We start from the raw sequence: 18593 nt of genomic DNA on the forward strand, positions 1-18593 counted from the left end.
GGAGGAGATTATGTAGCCATTTGTGGAAATGAGAGCTCTCCTAGCCCCTTATTTTTCCATTTATCTTGACCTTTAAAAAAATTTTGTCTTGTTTTTATTTTTAAAACCAAATTTTAAAATATTATAGCTGCATTAAAGAAATCTTCAAAACAAAACAAATCAAAACAAACCCCAAACACTTACATTCCTGCTGCCCTTTCAAAAGTGTTTCATTTTGTCTCATTGCCTTCTTTCTGTACGTCTATATGTAGTTTCTACAAGGTTGTAACCATACTGTACATGCAATTTAGGATTTTTCGTTTTGACCTAAGTAATATTCACATGGTTCAAAATTCAGAAATCCTGGTAAGAGTAGAGGTGACACAGGGATGCCGCATCACAGGTCTGTGAGTGGTCTGCAGTCAGCAGAGGGGAGCAAGGGGGAGGGTGGCCGGAGAAAAAGCTGACTCAGAAGTCAGAAAGGCAGAGCCAACCAGGAGGATGATGGTTTAGCCACGTTTTGGGGGTCTGGAGCAAAGAGGATTGTCTCATTGTTTGACACCGCTCAGCACTGACTCTGTCAAAGAAGTTTCCACCTGGGGAAAACCCACTATGTAGTTCCCTTCTATTTGTCTAAGATGTTCACTGCATGGAAGCTCTGAATAGTAATATTTCTTTTATCTTAAGTATTTGTGAAGAGCTTGCTTTTTAACTTGCCTTCTGATCACCTCATCTAATAATGCCTGGATCTATCCTGGGCTTCTGAAATCATTTCTAGCAATTGAGGCAGCCATAGTTGTTGACATAAATGTAACCATCGCTGCAAGAACCTGTTTTGTATAATGGATGCTTTGCTAATTTATTAGTGTTTGTGAGCAGTATTCAGAATGGGTTCAAATTACAGGGACTGTAATTTTGAAATGTATTAGCACTAGGTTTTATTTCTTTGCCAAAGTCCTGAGCTAACAACTTGTTTTACCTCATTTTCATTTTGTAATGGAAATATCTTTAAAAAACTACAAATATAGTATAAGGTGATATTTAAGGGGAAAGAACACTTTTGTTATGGAAAATTTCAAACATTAAAAAAAACACAAAAAACAGCATGATGAATCTCTATTTTCTTACCCACCCAGCTTAACAATTACCAATATTTTGCCACTGAAAGTTTTTCTTTAATAAAGAAACAGTAATTGAATTTTAGAGAGTCCTGTGCAGTACATGAAGAATTTTTTTGTTTCATTGTTTAATATAAATTGGGGTCACATTATATGTATTTTTTAAATAACCTATTAGAACTCAGAATATATTGGACAGCTTTTCACATCAGTACATACAGATCTATATTGACCTCATTTCTTTTAACATCTGTCTAGTATCACACTGTGTGGATATACCACAGGTTATTTAACCAATACCTAATGATGTGCGTTTAGGTTATTTTCACTGTTACAAATAGTGCTGCAATGTTCTCTCCTTTTTGTATTCTTATCTGATGATTTCCTTGCAATGCATTTCTAAAAGTGTAATAGCTGGTCCAGGGTTAAGCACATTAAAAATGTGGATACATAGGCCTGGATTGCTCTTGGAAACATCATACCAGGAATTTGTATTCCAGACAGCAGTGTGTACTGGTGCCTGTTCTTCCAAATCACTGCCAAAACCAACAAGCCTTCTTCTTTGGGTATTTTAGAAGTGTATCCAATAGGGAGGGCAAAATAGTCCCTCTTATTACACATGCAAAATTCTTATTGCAAGAATTTAATATTATAATAATGAGCTTTTTTGTAAACTACATTTGACAGTATACTGGGAAATTATTACTTTAAATGTATTCTTCACTTTTAAGTGTTAACATTCTCCACTAATTCATGCCGACAACTATCTGAGCCAATGGAATACTTTTGTAATGAGTAATTTAAAAAATCCAGGATGATTGCTCTTATTTTTAACCATATTCTCTAGATTCATATTATTACTTATAGCTTTGTTTCTTTGCTCTCCTTTAATAACACTGATAACACAAAACTTTAGAGGCAAAAACAACCTTAGATAATAAGACTCAAACTTTGTCCCCAAATTGTTATAACCTTTGGATTTTGATCCTGATCTAGGTTTTTCAAATGATAAGATTTTTTATAAAGAAAAAAAAACCCCAACCCTTGCAATAGATAAAGGGAGATTAAAAAGTTCATTGTCAGCTTGTGTAAAGGATTATTAAAAACTTGTGGACCTAACAGTGTTTGTCGTGTGGTGACTTGAGGTGTTATTTCTGTATTATGTAAGAGCTGAGGATGAGATTGTGTTCCTCAGTCTAACAGCTTCCGTTCACAGTAGTTAGGGATCATGTAATTACCAACCGTGCTTCCTGCCACTTATACGTATTCAGCCTGTGAGAGGCACAGAACCACGGTCTCATCTTTTAATGCTATGCGAATTGTAAAAGTATAAAAAGGGAAAGTATTACTAGTACCACATTACCCTTTAGGTAGGAGGATAAGTTTAAACCTTTGAAATCAAAGAAGGTACCAGAAAGATGTAGGGCTCAACTGGTGAATGGCTGTAGGAGCAGTGAGTTGTAACGAGTCTGAGTAGAAGGTCAAGTTGAAGCTAATTGTGAGAAGTGTTTAACGTTTAACTTTTATATGTTTTCTTCTTTCTTGCAGAAAGCAGCTGGCCATCTTGGCTGATCTAGTGAGAGATTTACCGCTGGAGTTTGACTTCCTCTTTTCTCAGTCTCAGGCAGAAGTGATCTCTGGGAAGCAGGAAGGTAATGGGCCTCAAGGGGCACCCTGGTTTGGCTCCCAGCCAACCATGGCATAGTCTTTCTGGTGGGGGTTTAGGATTACTTTATATACTTGATATTTACTTTCCTTCGATTAATTTTCTTGATTCTGCTGTATAGTTTTTTAGTTATTATTATTATTTGCATATTTTACATTAGTATCTATTTTAGAATGCTGCTTTTAGAGGGGAGGTGGGTGACAGACATTAAGGAGGACATGTGATGTATATAATGAGTCACTGAACTCTACCTCTGAAATGAGTACTGTATATTTTAATTACTTGAATTTAAATTTTTTTACAATGGGAAAAAAAAGAATCCTTCTTCTGGAAGTCCTATGTTTATATTTGTTTTTAACTTTGTGCTAAATTCTATGTTTATAAGAAGGTATTAGATTTTATTGGTGGTTAGACCCTTTAAGAATGATATAGTGTCCTTCTATAAATCTGACTGCAGTCTTTAGTTTAAAATCTAATTTGTCTGATATGAGAATCACTACCCCAGCTTTCTTTTGAGGCCTGTTGGCATGAAAGATGCTTCTCCATCCTTCACTTTCAATCTGGATGTATCTTTCCACGTGTGTCTCTTGTAGACAGCGTATGGATGGGTCCTGTCGTTTTATCCAGTCTGCAACCTTGTGCCATTTTATGGGAGCATTTAGGCTGTTCACGTTTAGAGTGATCATTGAAAGATACGTTTTTATTGATATCATGTTGCCTGTGAAGTCCTTGTTTCTATAAATTGTGAATTTCTGTTCTATGTCACTCTTGGGTTCTTTCTTCCTTTATAGAACCCCCCCCCCCCCCCCCCCCCCCGCTTAAGATTTCTTTTAGTGCCGGCTTGGTGATCACACACTCTTTTAAACCGTGCCGGTCTTGGAAGCTCTTTATTTCTCCATCCATTTTGAATGTCATCCTTGCTGGATAAAGTATTCTTGGCTGCATGTTCTTCTCCTGAATATGTCTTGCCAGCCTTGTATGGTTGCCAGGTTTCTGTGGACAGGTCTGACATTATTCTGATGGACCTTCCTCTGCATATAAGTAATCTCTTCCCCCTAGCTGCCCTTAGAAGTTCTTGTCTAAAAATATGATTCGTGAATTTCACAATGAAGTGTCTTGTGGTCTTTCTAGATTTGTTGATCTTCATGGGTATCCTTTCTGCCTCCAGGACTCAAACGCTTGTTGTATTCCCCAGATTGGGGAAATTTTCATCCAGAATTTGTTCAACTATATCTTCTAGTCTTCTCTCTCTCCACCCGCTCAGGGATCCCGATAATTCTGATGTTGGAACGTTTCATGGCGTTATTTATTTCCCTAATTCTGTTTCCATGGCTTCTAAGCTGTTTGTTCCAGGCCTCCTTTTGATCCTTTTTCTCTATCAGTTTATCCTCTACATCACTAATTCTGTCTTCTGCCTTGGTTACCCTACCTGTTAGAGTATTTAGATTAGATTGGATCTCACTGATAGCATTTTTAACTTCTGCCAGGTCAGCTCTTACTTCTGCCCTAAGAGATTCTGTGATGTCACTAAATCTTGTAACACTGAAAAAATTAAATTAAATTAAAAAAAAAAAGAAAGTCTTAGTATTTAGCGATGATTCCAAATGGATATTTTGTTACTAATTGTAGTTTTGAAAGCATACATACTTTTCTGAGTTCTACTGAGTTTGCCAAATTCAAATGTAAATCAAATTATTAGATTAAAGTAAGGGGAAACTTTAATTTTAGGGGGTGATCAGGATGATTACTATTTTTCTTTTGTTACAGGCTCTCCCTCTATTGCATTTACTGTGCAGTACTGATAAGTCCCTAAAAGCTTGCAGTTTGGGGGTGGAGTTGAATGGGTGTTCTCTTGTGGCCCAGATGTGGCCCGTATGACAAAATTATGTTTCCATTTCTTGAAAAAGACAAAATCTATGCATTCTAGTTATAGTTCACATAAGGGAAAAGATTTACCTTTTTCAATTTCAGTACTGTGTTTTTCAGCCCTAGAATTTTCATTTGGTTCTTTTGTATGTTTTATTTCTTTGCTGAAACTATCTTTCCATTCATCCTAGGACTGCTCTTATTTCTTGATTATATAGCTGCTTTGATATTTTTGTCTGATAATTCTGACATCTGTGTCTTCTTGCAGTTGGCATCTTTTCCCTTATGAGTTGAGAATTTCCTAGTTCTTTTTATGCCAAGTAATTTTATATTGTATCCTGGACATTTAGAATATTACATTATGAGATTCTGGGTCTTTTTTCAGTCATAAGGAGAATATTGATTGTTTTAGCAGGGAATTGACCTGGTTAGGTTCCTGCCTCGAGTTTTGACCTACCTTTTATTGGCTGTGATTCTGTTGATTCGTTTTTCAAAGCATTGGCACTGCTATTTGAATTTGTCCCATTTTTGTGTCATCCAATGGCCAATCTAGAATCTGGGCATAGCCCATACCAGTGGGTTGTCTAGCCAGTAGTTCAGTTCTCAGAACCTTTGGTGTTTTTATATTGTTTAGAGTGAGATCCATGCATGTGTAGCTTGACTGTGAGCCCAAGAGTTGATACACTACTTTATTCCCTACTCTTTATGATCTCCCCAATACTTTCTGATTCCCTGGAGCTCACTTTCATGGTCCTTCAGTCAGAAAGCCAGGACTTTAACTTACCTGCTCTGCCGTTCATTTCCCATGATGTAGCCAGGGCTAAATGATACAGGACAGAGGGGGAAAAATAACCAATAGGGATTTTTGCCAACTCTTGAGGCTGTAGCTCCTCTAGTCAGAGAAAAGGATTCATATTCTTCAGAGTTTTAGGTATCTGCCCAACTTCTGCCTCTACCCCTGCAGGATTGCCTGGGGAAGCAGAGAACCAAAAAAAAAGGGAAAAAAACCTCAAAGGATTTTCCTCTATTCTTTCTAAGCTTTTAGAGTCCCTTTTAATGCTCCTTGAACCAGAAAGCAAGGTCTTGAAGTTCTTTCCTCCACACCTGTATGTCCTTTTGTGTTTCAAGCGGCTGTTGAGTCCAGGCCAGGCAATATCTGGGGGGGGAGAAATGGGGAACTCACTTCCAGTTTGGTGGCACTTTAACTTCTGATCTCTGTCTCCATGTGCCCATTATCATTTCCTTTCAGAGGTCTCACAAATCTGCTCTATTCATTCGATCCAGAGTTTACACTTGTATTCAGTGGGGAGACAGGATGGAGTGTGCTTACTTCATCTTGCCCAGGACCAGAACTCCACAAAGAGTCACATTTTTTACTAGTTGTTTTTATACATTAATCCATAATCATCTGTAGGAAATTTAGACAATGCAGATCATTTAAAAATGATTAAAGGGAAAAGCATCATAAGATAAGAGATTTTTAAATTCATAAACTGAGAGTGTGGAATAAAATACTCTCATCACTTTTTGCTAAGAAAAGGAGGAAGAGAGCAGGCCTGGGAAGAGGTGTAGTCATGGCACAGCAACAGAGAATTAAGCGAGGACTTTCATATTTCTTACTTAGGAGTTTATGCATGGATTGGAATCAACTTTGTTTTGGGAAGATTTGACCATGAGGATGGTGAGTAATACCGTTGCCTTATGACTGACTGTTCTAAGCACTGAAGGTTTATGTTGTAACCTATCTGTAGAACATAAGTGCTGTGTTTGAGTTGTTTTTCTTTCTTTCTTCAGTTTTTAAAAACTCTTTTAAGATGCTTATTTTCTAGTCCTAATTTGCCTTCTTTTTTTTTCTTTTTAACTTTTTAATATGGAAAGTTCAAACATTCATAGAAGTAAATAATAAAATGAATCTCCATGAACCCAATACCCAGACTCAACACTAATTTGTGGTTAGCTAGTTTTTTGGCCCCACACTCCCTTTATACAACACAGGTTTTTTCCCTACTGGATTAAAAAATATATATATTTATTTATTTTGAGAGAGAGAGCAAGAGCTAGAGAGTGTGAGTGGGGAGAGGGGTTGAGAGGGAGACTCTCAGGCAGACTCCCCACGGAGTGTGGAGCCCAACATGGGTCTCAATCTCAGGACCCATGAGATCATGACCTGAGCTAAAACCAAGTGTCAGACGCTTAAATGTCTAAGCCACCTGGGTGCCCCTCCTATTGGATTTTTAAAAGCAAACCCCAGACATACCATTTTATCTTCATGTACTTCAGTGATCTCTCTCACCAATGAAGAGTTTCAAAACAAACAAAATATACACAGTGGCATTTTTAAATTTAAAAAAGTTAATAGTTTCTAATATTATGTAACATTCTTCTACCATCTAGACTTACCTTATTGTCTCAAGAATATTTATTTGTAGTTGTCTTGCTAAAATTAGAATCTGAATGAGGATCACGTGTTATATTTGATTAGTTTCTTAATCTAAAACAGTTACCCCCCTACACCTCTTTTTTTCTCAAATGATTAGAAACAAAAACAAAACTGGGTTACTTGATAACATGAATTTGACACATTCTTGATTTGATTAACTGCATTTTTGTGGGGTCTGCAACATGCCCTTCATCCCTCCTTCTGTCCTGTATATTGGAGATTAGAGATAGAACCTTGATTAGACAGAGATTCAGTTCTTTTGGTAAGAATAAATCATAAATATTGGCGTTAAGTGTTTCCTGGTTGTCCCACTTTTAGTCATGTTAAGACTGATCAGATATTCAGGATTCAGGTATTGTCAGCCTGATGTAATCTATTATAAAAATTCTCCAGCCACTATTCACTTAATTAATAGCCAATTATGATGGTTGCTTAGATCCATTTTCTTCATTAGAGGTTGCAGAATGTTGATTTGTCTAATTCTTTCAGTTATTCTGCAATAAATAAATAAAATAAATATTGTTCTTTCTTTTTTTAAGATTTATTTGAGAGAGAGAATAAGCAGAGGGAAGAGGCAGAGGGAGAGGGAGAAGCAGGCTCTCCACTGAGCAGGGAGCCTAACCTGGGGCTCCACCATAGGACCCTGGGAACATGACCTGATCCAAAGGCAGACATTAACCTACTGAGCCACTCAGGCACCCCAACAGCTTGGATTTTTCTTTTCTTGTTTTTTTTTTTTTTTAATATTTTAACATTTTTATTTATTTATTTGACAGAGAGAGTACACAGGTAGGCAGAGTGATAGACAGAGGGTGAGGGAGAAGCAGGCTCCCTGCTGAGCTGAGAGTCCTATGTGGGGCTCAATCCTAGGACCTTGGGATCATGACCTGAGCGGAAGGCAGACAGTTAACGCACTGAGCCATCCAGGTGCCCCAATTTAGATCTTTTTTTTTTTTTTTAAAGATTTTATTTATTTATTTGACAGAGAGAAATCACAAGTAGATGGAGAGGCAGGCAGAGAGAGAGAGGGAAGCAGGCTCCCTGCCGAGCAGAGAGCCCGATGCGGGACCTGATCCCAGGACCCTGAGATCATGACCTGAGCCGAAGGCAGCGGCTTAAACCACTGAGCCACCCAGGCGCCCCCCAATTTAGATTTTTATATAACAAAATTTTCTTCACTAACTATTCAATTATCCTTATTGGAAAGACAAAATGAGTCCTTGCTTCTTTCATTTATCAAGTTTTTTAATAACGACTGCATGTCCTAGCACGAAAAGGTTAAAGGTAACCAGTGAAGTTTTTTTTATTCCTCAGTATCTTATGACTTTTAGATTTTAATGTATTTGATGCATCATGGTCCATCACATCATTATTCCTTTCTCTGCTCAAATTATACTGTCATTGGCCAGTAGAGGCATCTTTAGGTTGGCTCCTGTACCATTTAACATCCCAGTAGTTTTGTAGTCTATTTCCCTTGCTTTTGGGCACACTAAGATATTCTGTGATCATCTTGTATTTTTCCTACCTTAGACCCAGCATCAACCATTTTTTAAGGAGCCCTGGTTTCTTTTATTGGAAAATGGTATATAGTAACATGGATGCCAAGGGTGCTCATTGCTCATGGATTATCCTTGCTCTTAGGCCCTTTCAGTGAACAGACCAAGAAAATATGTGTTTTTAGAAAGAGAAAAATAAATCATGATTTCACAGTGGTAGTTCCAATTCATATTTAAAGTTATAAGGTTATTGCTTAATATGTTTGATTTTATACTCTTGGGTTTTTTATGCTGATTATGTTTCTAAAGATACTAATATAAATATTTGCTTTATTTCATAATAATATGCTTAATGATTTAAAAACAATAATACCAATAAAATTATTATCAATAAGACTACTAAAATGCAGTTTAAGATATCTATTTGCCTTTTGTCATTAAGATACATTCTATAAGGGATATAATAAAAATGCTGTTGTAAGTTACTTGAAAGAATTCTCTATAATATATGGTTGATATAGTTAGATTAATATATTTCAGCTTGCTCTTTATTTTTATTTTATTTTATTTTTTAAAAAAGATTTTATTTATTTATTTGGCAGAAAGAGAGATCACAACTAGGCAGAGAGGGAGGCAGAGGAGGAGGGGAAGCAGGCTCCCTGCTGAGCAGAGAGCCCGATGTGGGCCTTGATCCCAGGACCCTGAGATCATGACCCAAGCCTAAGGCAGAGGCTCAACCCAACTGAGTCACCCAGGCGCCCCTGTTTGCTCTTTATTTTTTAAGGGATTTCCGTTTTGGGTTTTTCTTTTTGATTTAATTTTGTTTTTTAATTACTAGATCCTTTCTATTCCCTTATTTATTTTAGAATCCGATGCCGAAGCTCCCCAGGAACTGGCAGCAGGGCGCAGAAGGACAGTAGGGATACTGGATATGGGAGGAGCCTCTCTTCAAATTGCTTATGAAGTTCCTACCTCAACTTCTGTCCTTCCTCCAAAACAGGTATTTTACCTTTTAGGGAAATTTGGTTGCTAGAAATGCCAGTTTTTGTTTTTGTTTTTTAAGATTATTTATTTATTTATTTGACAGAGATCACAAGTAGGCAGAGAGGCAGGCAGAGAGAGAGGAAGGGAAGTAGGCTCCCTGCCAAGCAGAGAGCCCAGTGCGGGTTTTGATCCCAGGACCCTGGGATCAGGACCCGAGCCAAAGGCAGAGGCTTCAACCCATTGAGCCACCCAGGCGCCCTGAAATGCCAGTATTTAAGACGAAGGGCACTGTCTTTGGACATAGACCAACCTACCTAGGTCCAAATATTTGTTCACATAGTTGCTAGCTTATATTACCTTGGGTAGGTAACCCGTCTGAGCCTTAATTTCCTCATATATAAAAAGAGAATAATAATAGTATCTACTTCATAAAGTTGGGAGGATGAAATGACACCATGTGTATAAAGCACTTAACAGACTTAACCAGTATGTGATAAATGTTTAATATATTTTAGCAATTATAATTATACTCCTGTCTTCTAGGGCTGCGTGATGATTAAACATGATAATACATATAAATCCCAGAGCATGGTATTTGATACATACTTGTTTATTAAATGTTACTTCCTTTCCCTAACTTGTGATTCCATTCTTTTGCTTCTAATATTCCTTACCTAACTAGGGTGTAAAGAATGTATCTTGAAGTAGTTTTAGCACAGAGAAGAAAAAGAAATGCAGACAGTTTTTAAGCATCTATTATGGGCAAGGAATAAGACATACTATACTGCTCCCCAAAAGCTTATAATCTATCAGTGAAGACAGCCTGTGATAACAGGCAGACCATGACAGTGCTATTATTTCATATAAACCAGGGTTTCTCATTAATGGCACTATTCACATTTTGGGCTGGTTAAGTGTTTGGTGTAGCTGTCCAGTTTATAAAATGTTTAGCAGCATCTCTGGCCTCTACCAGATCCAGTAATGTCCCTATCCCATGTCCCCTGCTCCATGAATGAGAGTCATCCTGGCTTGTTACCTGGGTCGTGGGTGATAGTAGGCTTTTGCATAGTGGAGGTGGAGGAAGGCCACCTATATAGCAGCAGCAGTATGCACGAGGGCACAAAAGGAAAAGCAAAGAGTCCAGAATGTCCAGGGAGTGGTGAATATCTTGTTGCAGTGTAAGATTTTCAGTATGGCACAGCTAAGTCTAGGAAGATAAGATGAAGTTAGATGGTGAGGAGTCTTGGGTGCCATGCTGGGGAATTTCACTTTTTTATCTGTAGATGGAGGAGAATCAGCAAAGATTTTTGAGAAGGGCAGTCATATGGGCCTCAGTTTCATCACCTGTGAAATAAAATTCCCAAAGTCCTTTCCAGCTTTGTATTGTATGACTGTGGGCTAATTGATTTGTTAGGAAAATAATTTTGATATTAGTGGGAGAAAGAAATGTAGGTCAGGGAACCTTGGGTGAGAAGTAATAAGGATAAACTAGGCAATGGAAATGGAGTAGGGGACAGATTTCAGGTGTATTTTGGAATTTAAAGCACCAGTGCAATGAAGTGGTATGGGCAGGACAGGGAGGGATAGCCTGTGATGCTGAGGTGCCTGCCTAGGTACTTGGTAGGGGAAAGAACTCAGTCACTAGAGAGACCCCTGATGCTAGGCAAATCAGGATGGCCTGGGTGGTTTGGGTGAGAGCGACTTTCTGGTCTCTAGCCCAAGTACTATGACAAGATGAGTTCAGTTTTGAGTATGTTGAATTTGAAATACCCGAGGAACAGATGTGTATAAATAGCCAGCAAGATTGTTGGAACTGTGGGTTTGACAAACAGCGGGGGTCTGTGCAAGGTTTGGAAATTTGGGGAACTAGATTGTAAGACATTTTAATTTTAGTCTGTATTTGTTAGTATGTAGTCAACAAGTAGACTGAAGGCATGGTTCCACTAAGTGGCACTGATCCTTAAAGTCTTAAAACATGACTTTTTTATTTGTGTAGACTTAGGAAGTGATGATGGTATAGAAAGTGATCTTGCAAGCCACTAAAATAGATGTATGCATAAATTAGATGTATGCATAGCAATATAATGGTCTTAAAGATGGATCTTAGCGCTTGGTAAAGAAGGAAAAGAACAATGAGACATAACACAATAGCACTTAAAAAGATACAAATAATCCTCTGTGCCTAAAGTGGGTTTTTTTGGTACAATTCACAGAGTTGCACACATTCACAAAGTAACCCAACCACCACTACTGAATTCTAGAACATCTTCATTACCCCCAAAGAAACCCCACATTCAGTAGCAGTCACATACCATTCTCTCCTTAGAGCCCTGATAGCTAGTAATCTGCTTCTCGTCGCCTGTGAATTTGCCTGTTCTGAGTGTTTCGCATAAATGGAATCATACAATATAGTACATTTTGTGTCTGCTTCCTTCACTTAGCAGAATGTTTTCAGGGTTCACCTCTGTTATAGCACATGTCAGTCAGTACTTCATTTCTCTTCATTGCTGAATAATATCCCATTATATGACCATGCCACATTTTGTTTATTCATTCATCAGTTGATAGATTTTTGGGTTTTATTTCCAGTTTTTGGCTGTTATGGATAATGCTGCTGTGAACATTCTCATACACATGTTTGATCAGTCATAGTTTTCACTCCTCTTGTGTATATACTTAGTGAAATTGCTGGGCACAATAGCATCTTCATAAATTAAAAACAAATACATTCAAAGCAATAATTTCATTTTACAACAGTACGTACAAAAATATATTATGCATTAAGTACATTAGAACGGTTGCCTGTGGGGAGTGGAAATGGGAGTGAATATGAGGATAAAAGGAAGTAAATAAATAAAGCAAAAATGGGGCTTTGCTGTAATAATGTACCTTGAACTGAGGAGTATACTTAATTCAACTCATGTGCCTGAAGTTAAAAAAAATAGAGTCCTTTTCATGGGAGGGCCAGCAAAACGGAACCTTCCTAATCCCAGTCTTTGTCATAGGAAACATTAGATCTTCTTCAGTAGTTTTAGAAAAACCCATAGAATAGGTATCATGGTACTCTCCCAAATTCCTTAAATTTATTTTTATCAAAGGATTTTTTTTCCTAATGATAAAAAATAGTACATTCTCATTTTGGAGAATTAGAAAATCAGAAAAGTACATGCAAGAAAATGACATCACCTGTAATAATGAGTCTATCTTCTGTAGAACTATAGTGTTTTGATCTCTAATTTGGTATTTAGTCTCTGTACTGTTTTAGATAGGCTTGTCATTTTGCCTTTGTTGAAAATAATGCTATGAGAATGAGACAATGCTATCATCTATCTTAAAAGAGTAGTTACAGCACGTGAAGACTGGTGTATTAGTGATGTCATAGCTTTCTGTCAATCAGCCAAAATTAAAATTCCCTTTTTTCTCTTTACATTGTATTTTAGGAAGAAGAAGCAAAGATCCTGCTGGCTGAATTCAACTTGGGCTGTGATGTGCAACATACTGAACACGTGTATAGGGTTTATGTCACGACCTTCCTGGGTTTTGGGGGTAACTTTGCTCGGCAGCGCTATGAAGACCTTGTGCTAAATGAAACCCTTACCAAAAATAGGTACGTTTGACATGGGACTCTGTGCCTCTGAAATAGAATGTCATCAGGGTGCAGGTACGAGGAGGAAATACTCCTGCCCTACTAAGATAGGTATGTCCTTGCTTCCTCCTTCTTCCTGACCATTCCTGCCAATGGGGTAGTGTCGCTTAGAGACCCTCTGTTAGTTGTCCCACCCAATCTAGGTGAGGATGCCTTATGGTCTTTGCAGTTCAGACTCAAAAAAGTACAGCAGCTTACTCTTTCAGAAATGGTATTATAGGATAAACGAGATTAAGTTCTTTTTTTTTTTTTTTAAGATTTTTAAAAAAAATTTATTTGACAGAGAGAGTGAGCACAAGCAGGGGGGGCAGCAAGCAGAAGGACGGAGAGAAGCAGGGCTGCCCACTGAGCAGCGAGCCTGATGCCGGGCTCAATCCCAGAGCCCTGGGATCATGACCTTAGCCCAAGGCAGATGCTTAACCGACTGAGCCACCCAGGCGCCCCAGTGAGATTAAGTTCTTAATTTATAATGTGCATGCAGTATGATATAGCTCTTAGCAGTTCCCTCAGCACGGATGACATTTTTTTTGAATTACATGGGGTTGCATCTTATGTGGAAGTGAGGTCCACAGTATGTGTAAAAGATAAAAAGCATGTAGTCAGAATTAACCTTTACATTGTTCTCTCATTAAATTCAGAATAGCCAATTTTCCCTGCAGCATGGACAGGTCACAGACTCCTCATTTGAGTACCCGTGAAGTATTTAGGCCATAATATACAAATAGTTGTGAGATTTTTTTAGTTATTTAAAATTGTTATCGTTATGTGCATTGAAGGAAGCATAATAGACGACAGAGTTTTTTTCACCATAAAATTATTTACCTCCATTTGTTTTGCTAGAAACACTAGTTTGAAGAAGTAATGGAATAGCCTGTTTGTAGGAACCTCTCCACAGCAATTGTCTTATATTGGGACCATGTTAAAGAAAATCCTGTCTCATAATTCTTTTTTGTTTTTGTGCGTCTCAACTACCAAGAGTTCATGGTATTTTGGGAGAAATCTCTTATCTCAGAGGATTGATGAATGCATTAAAATCAGGCAATGTGTTTGCATTCTGAAAATACTCCCACATCTGTACTCCTGTAGCTTGGGCTGCCAGCACTGCGGCATCTGGAGAACAGCTAGGAGAGTTTCACACCAGTTTTGTTGTTTTGTTAGCTGCTGTGTTTCCTCTTCCATTGCCTTCCTATCTTGTTCTGCTGCCCTTTGTGCTTTGCTGTTTTCTGCTCAGAACCAGGCTGCTTCATCATCCTCCCATTCACTGGTATTTTCTAAGTTCCTAGATCAGAAGATTTATTCTTCATCTCGTGTCGCTGCTAATCTAGAGAAACCTGTGTTTCCTGGGATGTCAGGACATAATGGTTCCTTCCTCTTCTTCTTTTTCTCTCTATTTTTCCCTCTCTTTATTTCTTTCTTTCTTTCTTTCTTTCTTTCTTTCTTTCTTTCTAAGAGAGAGCTAAAGAGCGAGCAGGGGTGGCAGTAGGAGGAGAGGGAGAAAGAGAATCTCGAGCAGGCCCCATGCCCAGGGTGGAGCCTGAATTGGGGCTCAATCTCACAACCCTGAGATCATGACTTGAGATCAAGATTTGGATACTGAACTGACTGAGCCGCCCAGGCACCCCGGGTTTGTTCTTAATAAGATTTTTTGAGGGTTTTTTTTTTTTTTTTTCATAGTTGGTGTCATACCCTTAAAATAGGTTCCAGTCCTAAAGCATTTTGTGCTGTTGCCACATTCCCACTCTCTCCTTCAGTCTTTACCCTTGTGGGGGCATCTTTATCCCAGGAAGTCCACTCTTCAACAGGTGTCTCTTTAGGAACTGGTGAACAATTAACTGTGGTTGGCAACATTATTTGGTCTTCACCTAATTTCTGTTCTTGGCTAGGTCTGTATTTCATCCCCTTAGGAATGGGAATATTGTTGCTGGACAAGTGCTGCCTTGAAACAGCCAGAACCATGTGACGGCCATGGTGGGGATGAAAACCTGCCCCCCCCCCTTCCTCTCCCTGCAAGGGGCCAGGCATGTCCTCCTTGCTATTGCCAGCAATTGTCACTGCACCACTGATACGGTCTCCTCCTCAGGAGCCTCTCCAGGGCCTTCCCTCTTCACCTCCTCCCAGGTGTTTTGTTAGATATTAGAACTGCACTTGGTGGATGAAATCTTGACACTGTTTTGTTTTTTTTTTTTTAAAGATTTCTTTGATTTATTGAGCAAGAGTGAGAGAGACATAGAGCATAAGCAGGGGAAGCAACAGGCAGAGGGAGAAGCAGTCAGTCTTTTCTCTGAGCAGGAAGCCCCATGTGGGGCTTGATCCTGGGATTCCAAGATCATGACCTGGGCTGAAGGCAGCCACTCAACCGACTGAGCCACCCAGGTGCCCTGAGATCTTGACACTTTTAAGAGGCCATTGGGGATGAAGACGAAAAGGAGACCCCCAGATTAATATTTCCAGTTTTACTCTACACTGGGAGATGTACATGTGGACTGAACGGTTGAACAAAATTTGATCACTGCCATATTTCTCTCCCTCCCCCCTGCCTCCATCCATCCATCCATCCATCCTTCCATCCATCCATCCTTCCATCCATCCATCCATCCATCCATCCATCCTTCCATCCATCCTTCCATCCATCCATCCTTCCATCCTTTCTTCCACTAAATTGAATTTGCTTAAGGTAAATTTTGATGTGTTATGACTGCTGCTAATTCTAGGGATGCCATGTAAAACAAGATAATCTGTGAAGCACATTCTTAGGCCAAATTTTTTAAACTAAGTGTTTCTTAGAAGAGATTGTGTACATAAGTGATGTGTTCTGTGTGTTTTTTTCATTGTGACAGGTTGCTGGGCCAGAAGATCGGTCTGAGTCCGGATAGTCCATTTCTGGATCCCTGCCTGCCCGTGGGCCTCACAGATGTGGTGGAGAGGAACAGCCAGGTGCTGCACATCCGAGGAAGGGGAGACTGGGCGTCCTGCGGGGCCATGCTGAGCCCCCTGCTGGCTCGCTCCAACACCAGCCAGGCCTCACTGAATGGCATCTACCAGTCGCCAATTGACTTCAACAACAGCGAATTCTACGGTTTCTCTGAGTTTTTTTACTGTACAGAGGATGTGTTACGCATTGGTGGCCGCTATCACGGGCCAACATTTGCCAAGGCTGCCCAGGTAAATTACTTACAAAAAAGATGACTCGTGCCAGCTGCAGCCATTGATTGGGTGCCTGACTTTGTGCTAGATGTGCAAAGAGCTCTGCATGCCTGAACTCACTAGCTTCTTCCCTATAGGGGCCCTGTGGGCCCTCATTTTATAGATGAGAAAGTAGACTCAGAAGTTAAGGAACCTGTTATGCCAGTTCTCTTCTAGTTCGTTAAGCTTAGGTTTCCGTGCATGCCCTGATCACCCAAATTATCATCCAAGTCCAAAATTGTTGTGGTGGCTAACAGTTTTTCCTTTAGTTTTCTAATAATCTTGTTTAATGTTTGTGGCCAAAAGTTGTCTTCCCCAGATATTTTTCCCCTTATTGGGTATTCTCGGTTGTAATGTGCTTTTGGAAATGATGTCACACAGGTGGGCAAGTGCACTTTCATTTTCTTGGTAGGATTGGTCACTTGGAATATTAGAAAGATGTTGGGAAAAGCAATGTCAGTGGAAGTATTATTTAAAACTAAAATGCAGGGGCGCCTGGGTGGCTCAGTTGAGCGATTGCCTTGGGCTCAGGTCATGATCCTGGACTTCCAAGATCGAGTCCCGCATCGGGCTCCCAGCTCCTTGGGGAGTCTGCTTCTCCCTCTGACCTTCTCTTCTTTCACTCATTCTCTCTCAGATAAATGAATAAAATCTTTAAAAAAAAAAAAAACTAAACTAAAATGCAGAAGAAATAAAAATTTGTTTAAAGCATATCTAGGGCATTAGCCACTTATAAGCTTAAATCATTGGTTACCTGAATAGGTAAAAGTTTAGCCAGCTTTCTGTAGCTCCTCCTTTTTAAAAAAAAGTCTTATTTGTTTTAGAGAGAGTGAGCAGGTAAGCGGGGGGAGGGGCAGAGGGAGAGTATAGCTCCTTTAATTATTTTTAAGATTTTTTTTTATTTGAGAGAGAGAGCATGTGTGCATGCACAGTTGGGGGAATGGCAGAGGGGGAGAAAGAAGGAGAGAATCTCAAGCATACTCCACAATGAACACAGAGCCCAGTGCAGGGCTTGATCCCACGACCCTGAGATCATGACCTGAGCTGAAACCAAGAGTGTGATGTTCAACAGCTGAGCCACACAGGCACCCAATCTCTTTCTTTAATTTAGATTCATTTCTGAAGTTTCGCTTATCTTTCTGATCTGGAAAAATCTGTCCTTCCTTACATTTTTTATTCTTTCCTTTTCTGCTTTGTTACAGTTCTCTAGGGTTCTCTGGATAGAAGACTTGCAATTTAATAATATCTGTGGGGTGCCTGGGTGGTAGTCAGTTAAGCATCCAACTCTTGGTTTCAGCTCAGGTCCTGATCTCAGGGTCGTGAGATCAAGCCCTGAGTCAGCCTCTGTGCTCAGCATGGAGTCATGAGATTCTCTCTCCCTCCCCCCGCCCCTCCCACTTGTGCTCTCTCTCTCTCTCTGAAATAAATAAATAAGTAAATCTTTTAAAAAAATATATGTCTGTAGTGTGTGTGGTATTCTGTTCCCTAAAAGCAGTCCCTAAGAAATATTGAGGGGGGACGCCTAGGTGGCTTAGTTGGTTAAGCGTCTCCTTTAGCTCAGGTCATGATTCCAGGGTCCTGGAATGAAGCCCCACATTGGGTTTCCTGCCTATCAGGGGAGTCTGTTTCTCCCTCTCCCTCTGCTCCACCCCAACATGCTCTCTGTCTCCCAAATAAATAAACAGAATGGTTTTTTAAAATTTTTTAAAAAGATGTTATTTACTTATTTGACAGAGAGATCACAAGTAGGCAGATGCAGGCAGAGAGAGAGGGAGAAGCCGAGCAGAGAGCCCAATGTGGGGCTTGATCCCAGGACCCTGAGATCATGACTGAAACTAAAGGCAGAGGCTTAACCCACTGAGCCACCCAGGCGCCCCAAATAGAATGTTTTTTGTTTGTTTGTTTGTTTTTAAAAGAGAGAAATATTGAGGAAAACCTGGTTTGTATTTGTTCTTTCTTCTCTAGCCTCCAGGAATACACTCATATTCCTTTTCCTTTCCAGCATCCAGGGCTCCCTAAATGTCCATGGCCCGCATCTTTCTCTCATTTTAAAACTTCTTCAGATTCTATTCCCTTGAACACCAAAGGGCTCAAGTTATTGCTTGCCCAAGTTGCTAGTGGCTTAATATGTTCTCTTTCCCAGGTAAAAGAGATAATTTTGTTCTCTCTCTTTCACTTTGACTCAACCGTTACTTTCCCAGTAATTCCTTCCCTA

General features: G+C 39.4%; 1 protein-coding gene across 1 annotated transcript in view; it reads left to right on the top strand.

Annotated features, from left to right (window-relative positions):
- ENTPD7 (ectonucleoside triphosphate diphosphohydrolase 7) overlaps window positions 1-18593 on the top strand; it is a 42626-nt gene that overhangs the window by 15838 nt on the left and 8195 nt on the right. Inside the window, exons 6-10 of the mRNA XM_032311781.1 lie at window positions 2646-2749; window positions 6254-6310; window positions 9432-9565; window positions 12990-13156; window positions 16033-16357. Coding sequence (XP_032167672.1) covers window positions 2646-2749; window positions 6254-6310; window positions 9432-9565; window positions 12990-13156; window positions 16033-16357 — 787 coding nt within the window. The remainder of the gene's footprint in view (window positions 1-2645; window positions 2750-6253; window positions 6311-9431; window positions 9566-12989; window positions 13157-16032; window positions 16358-18593) is intronic.

This window comes from Mustela erminea, chromosome 14, assembly GCF_009829155.1.
Source record: "Mustela erminea isolate mMusErm1 chromosome 14, mMusErm1.Pri, whole genome shotgun sequence".
Lineage (NCBI taxonomy): Eukaryota > Metazoa > Chordata > Mammalia > Carnivora > Mustelidae > Mustela > Mustela erminea.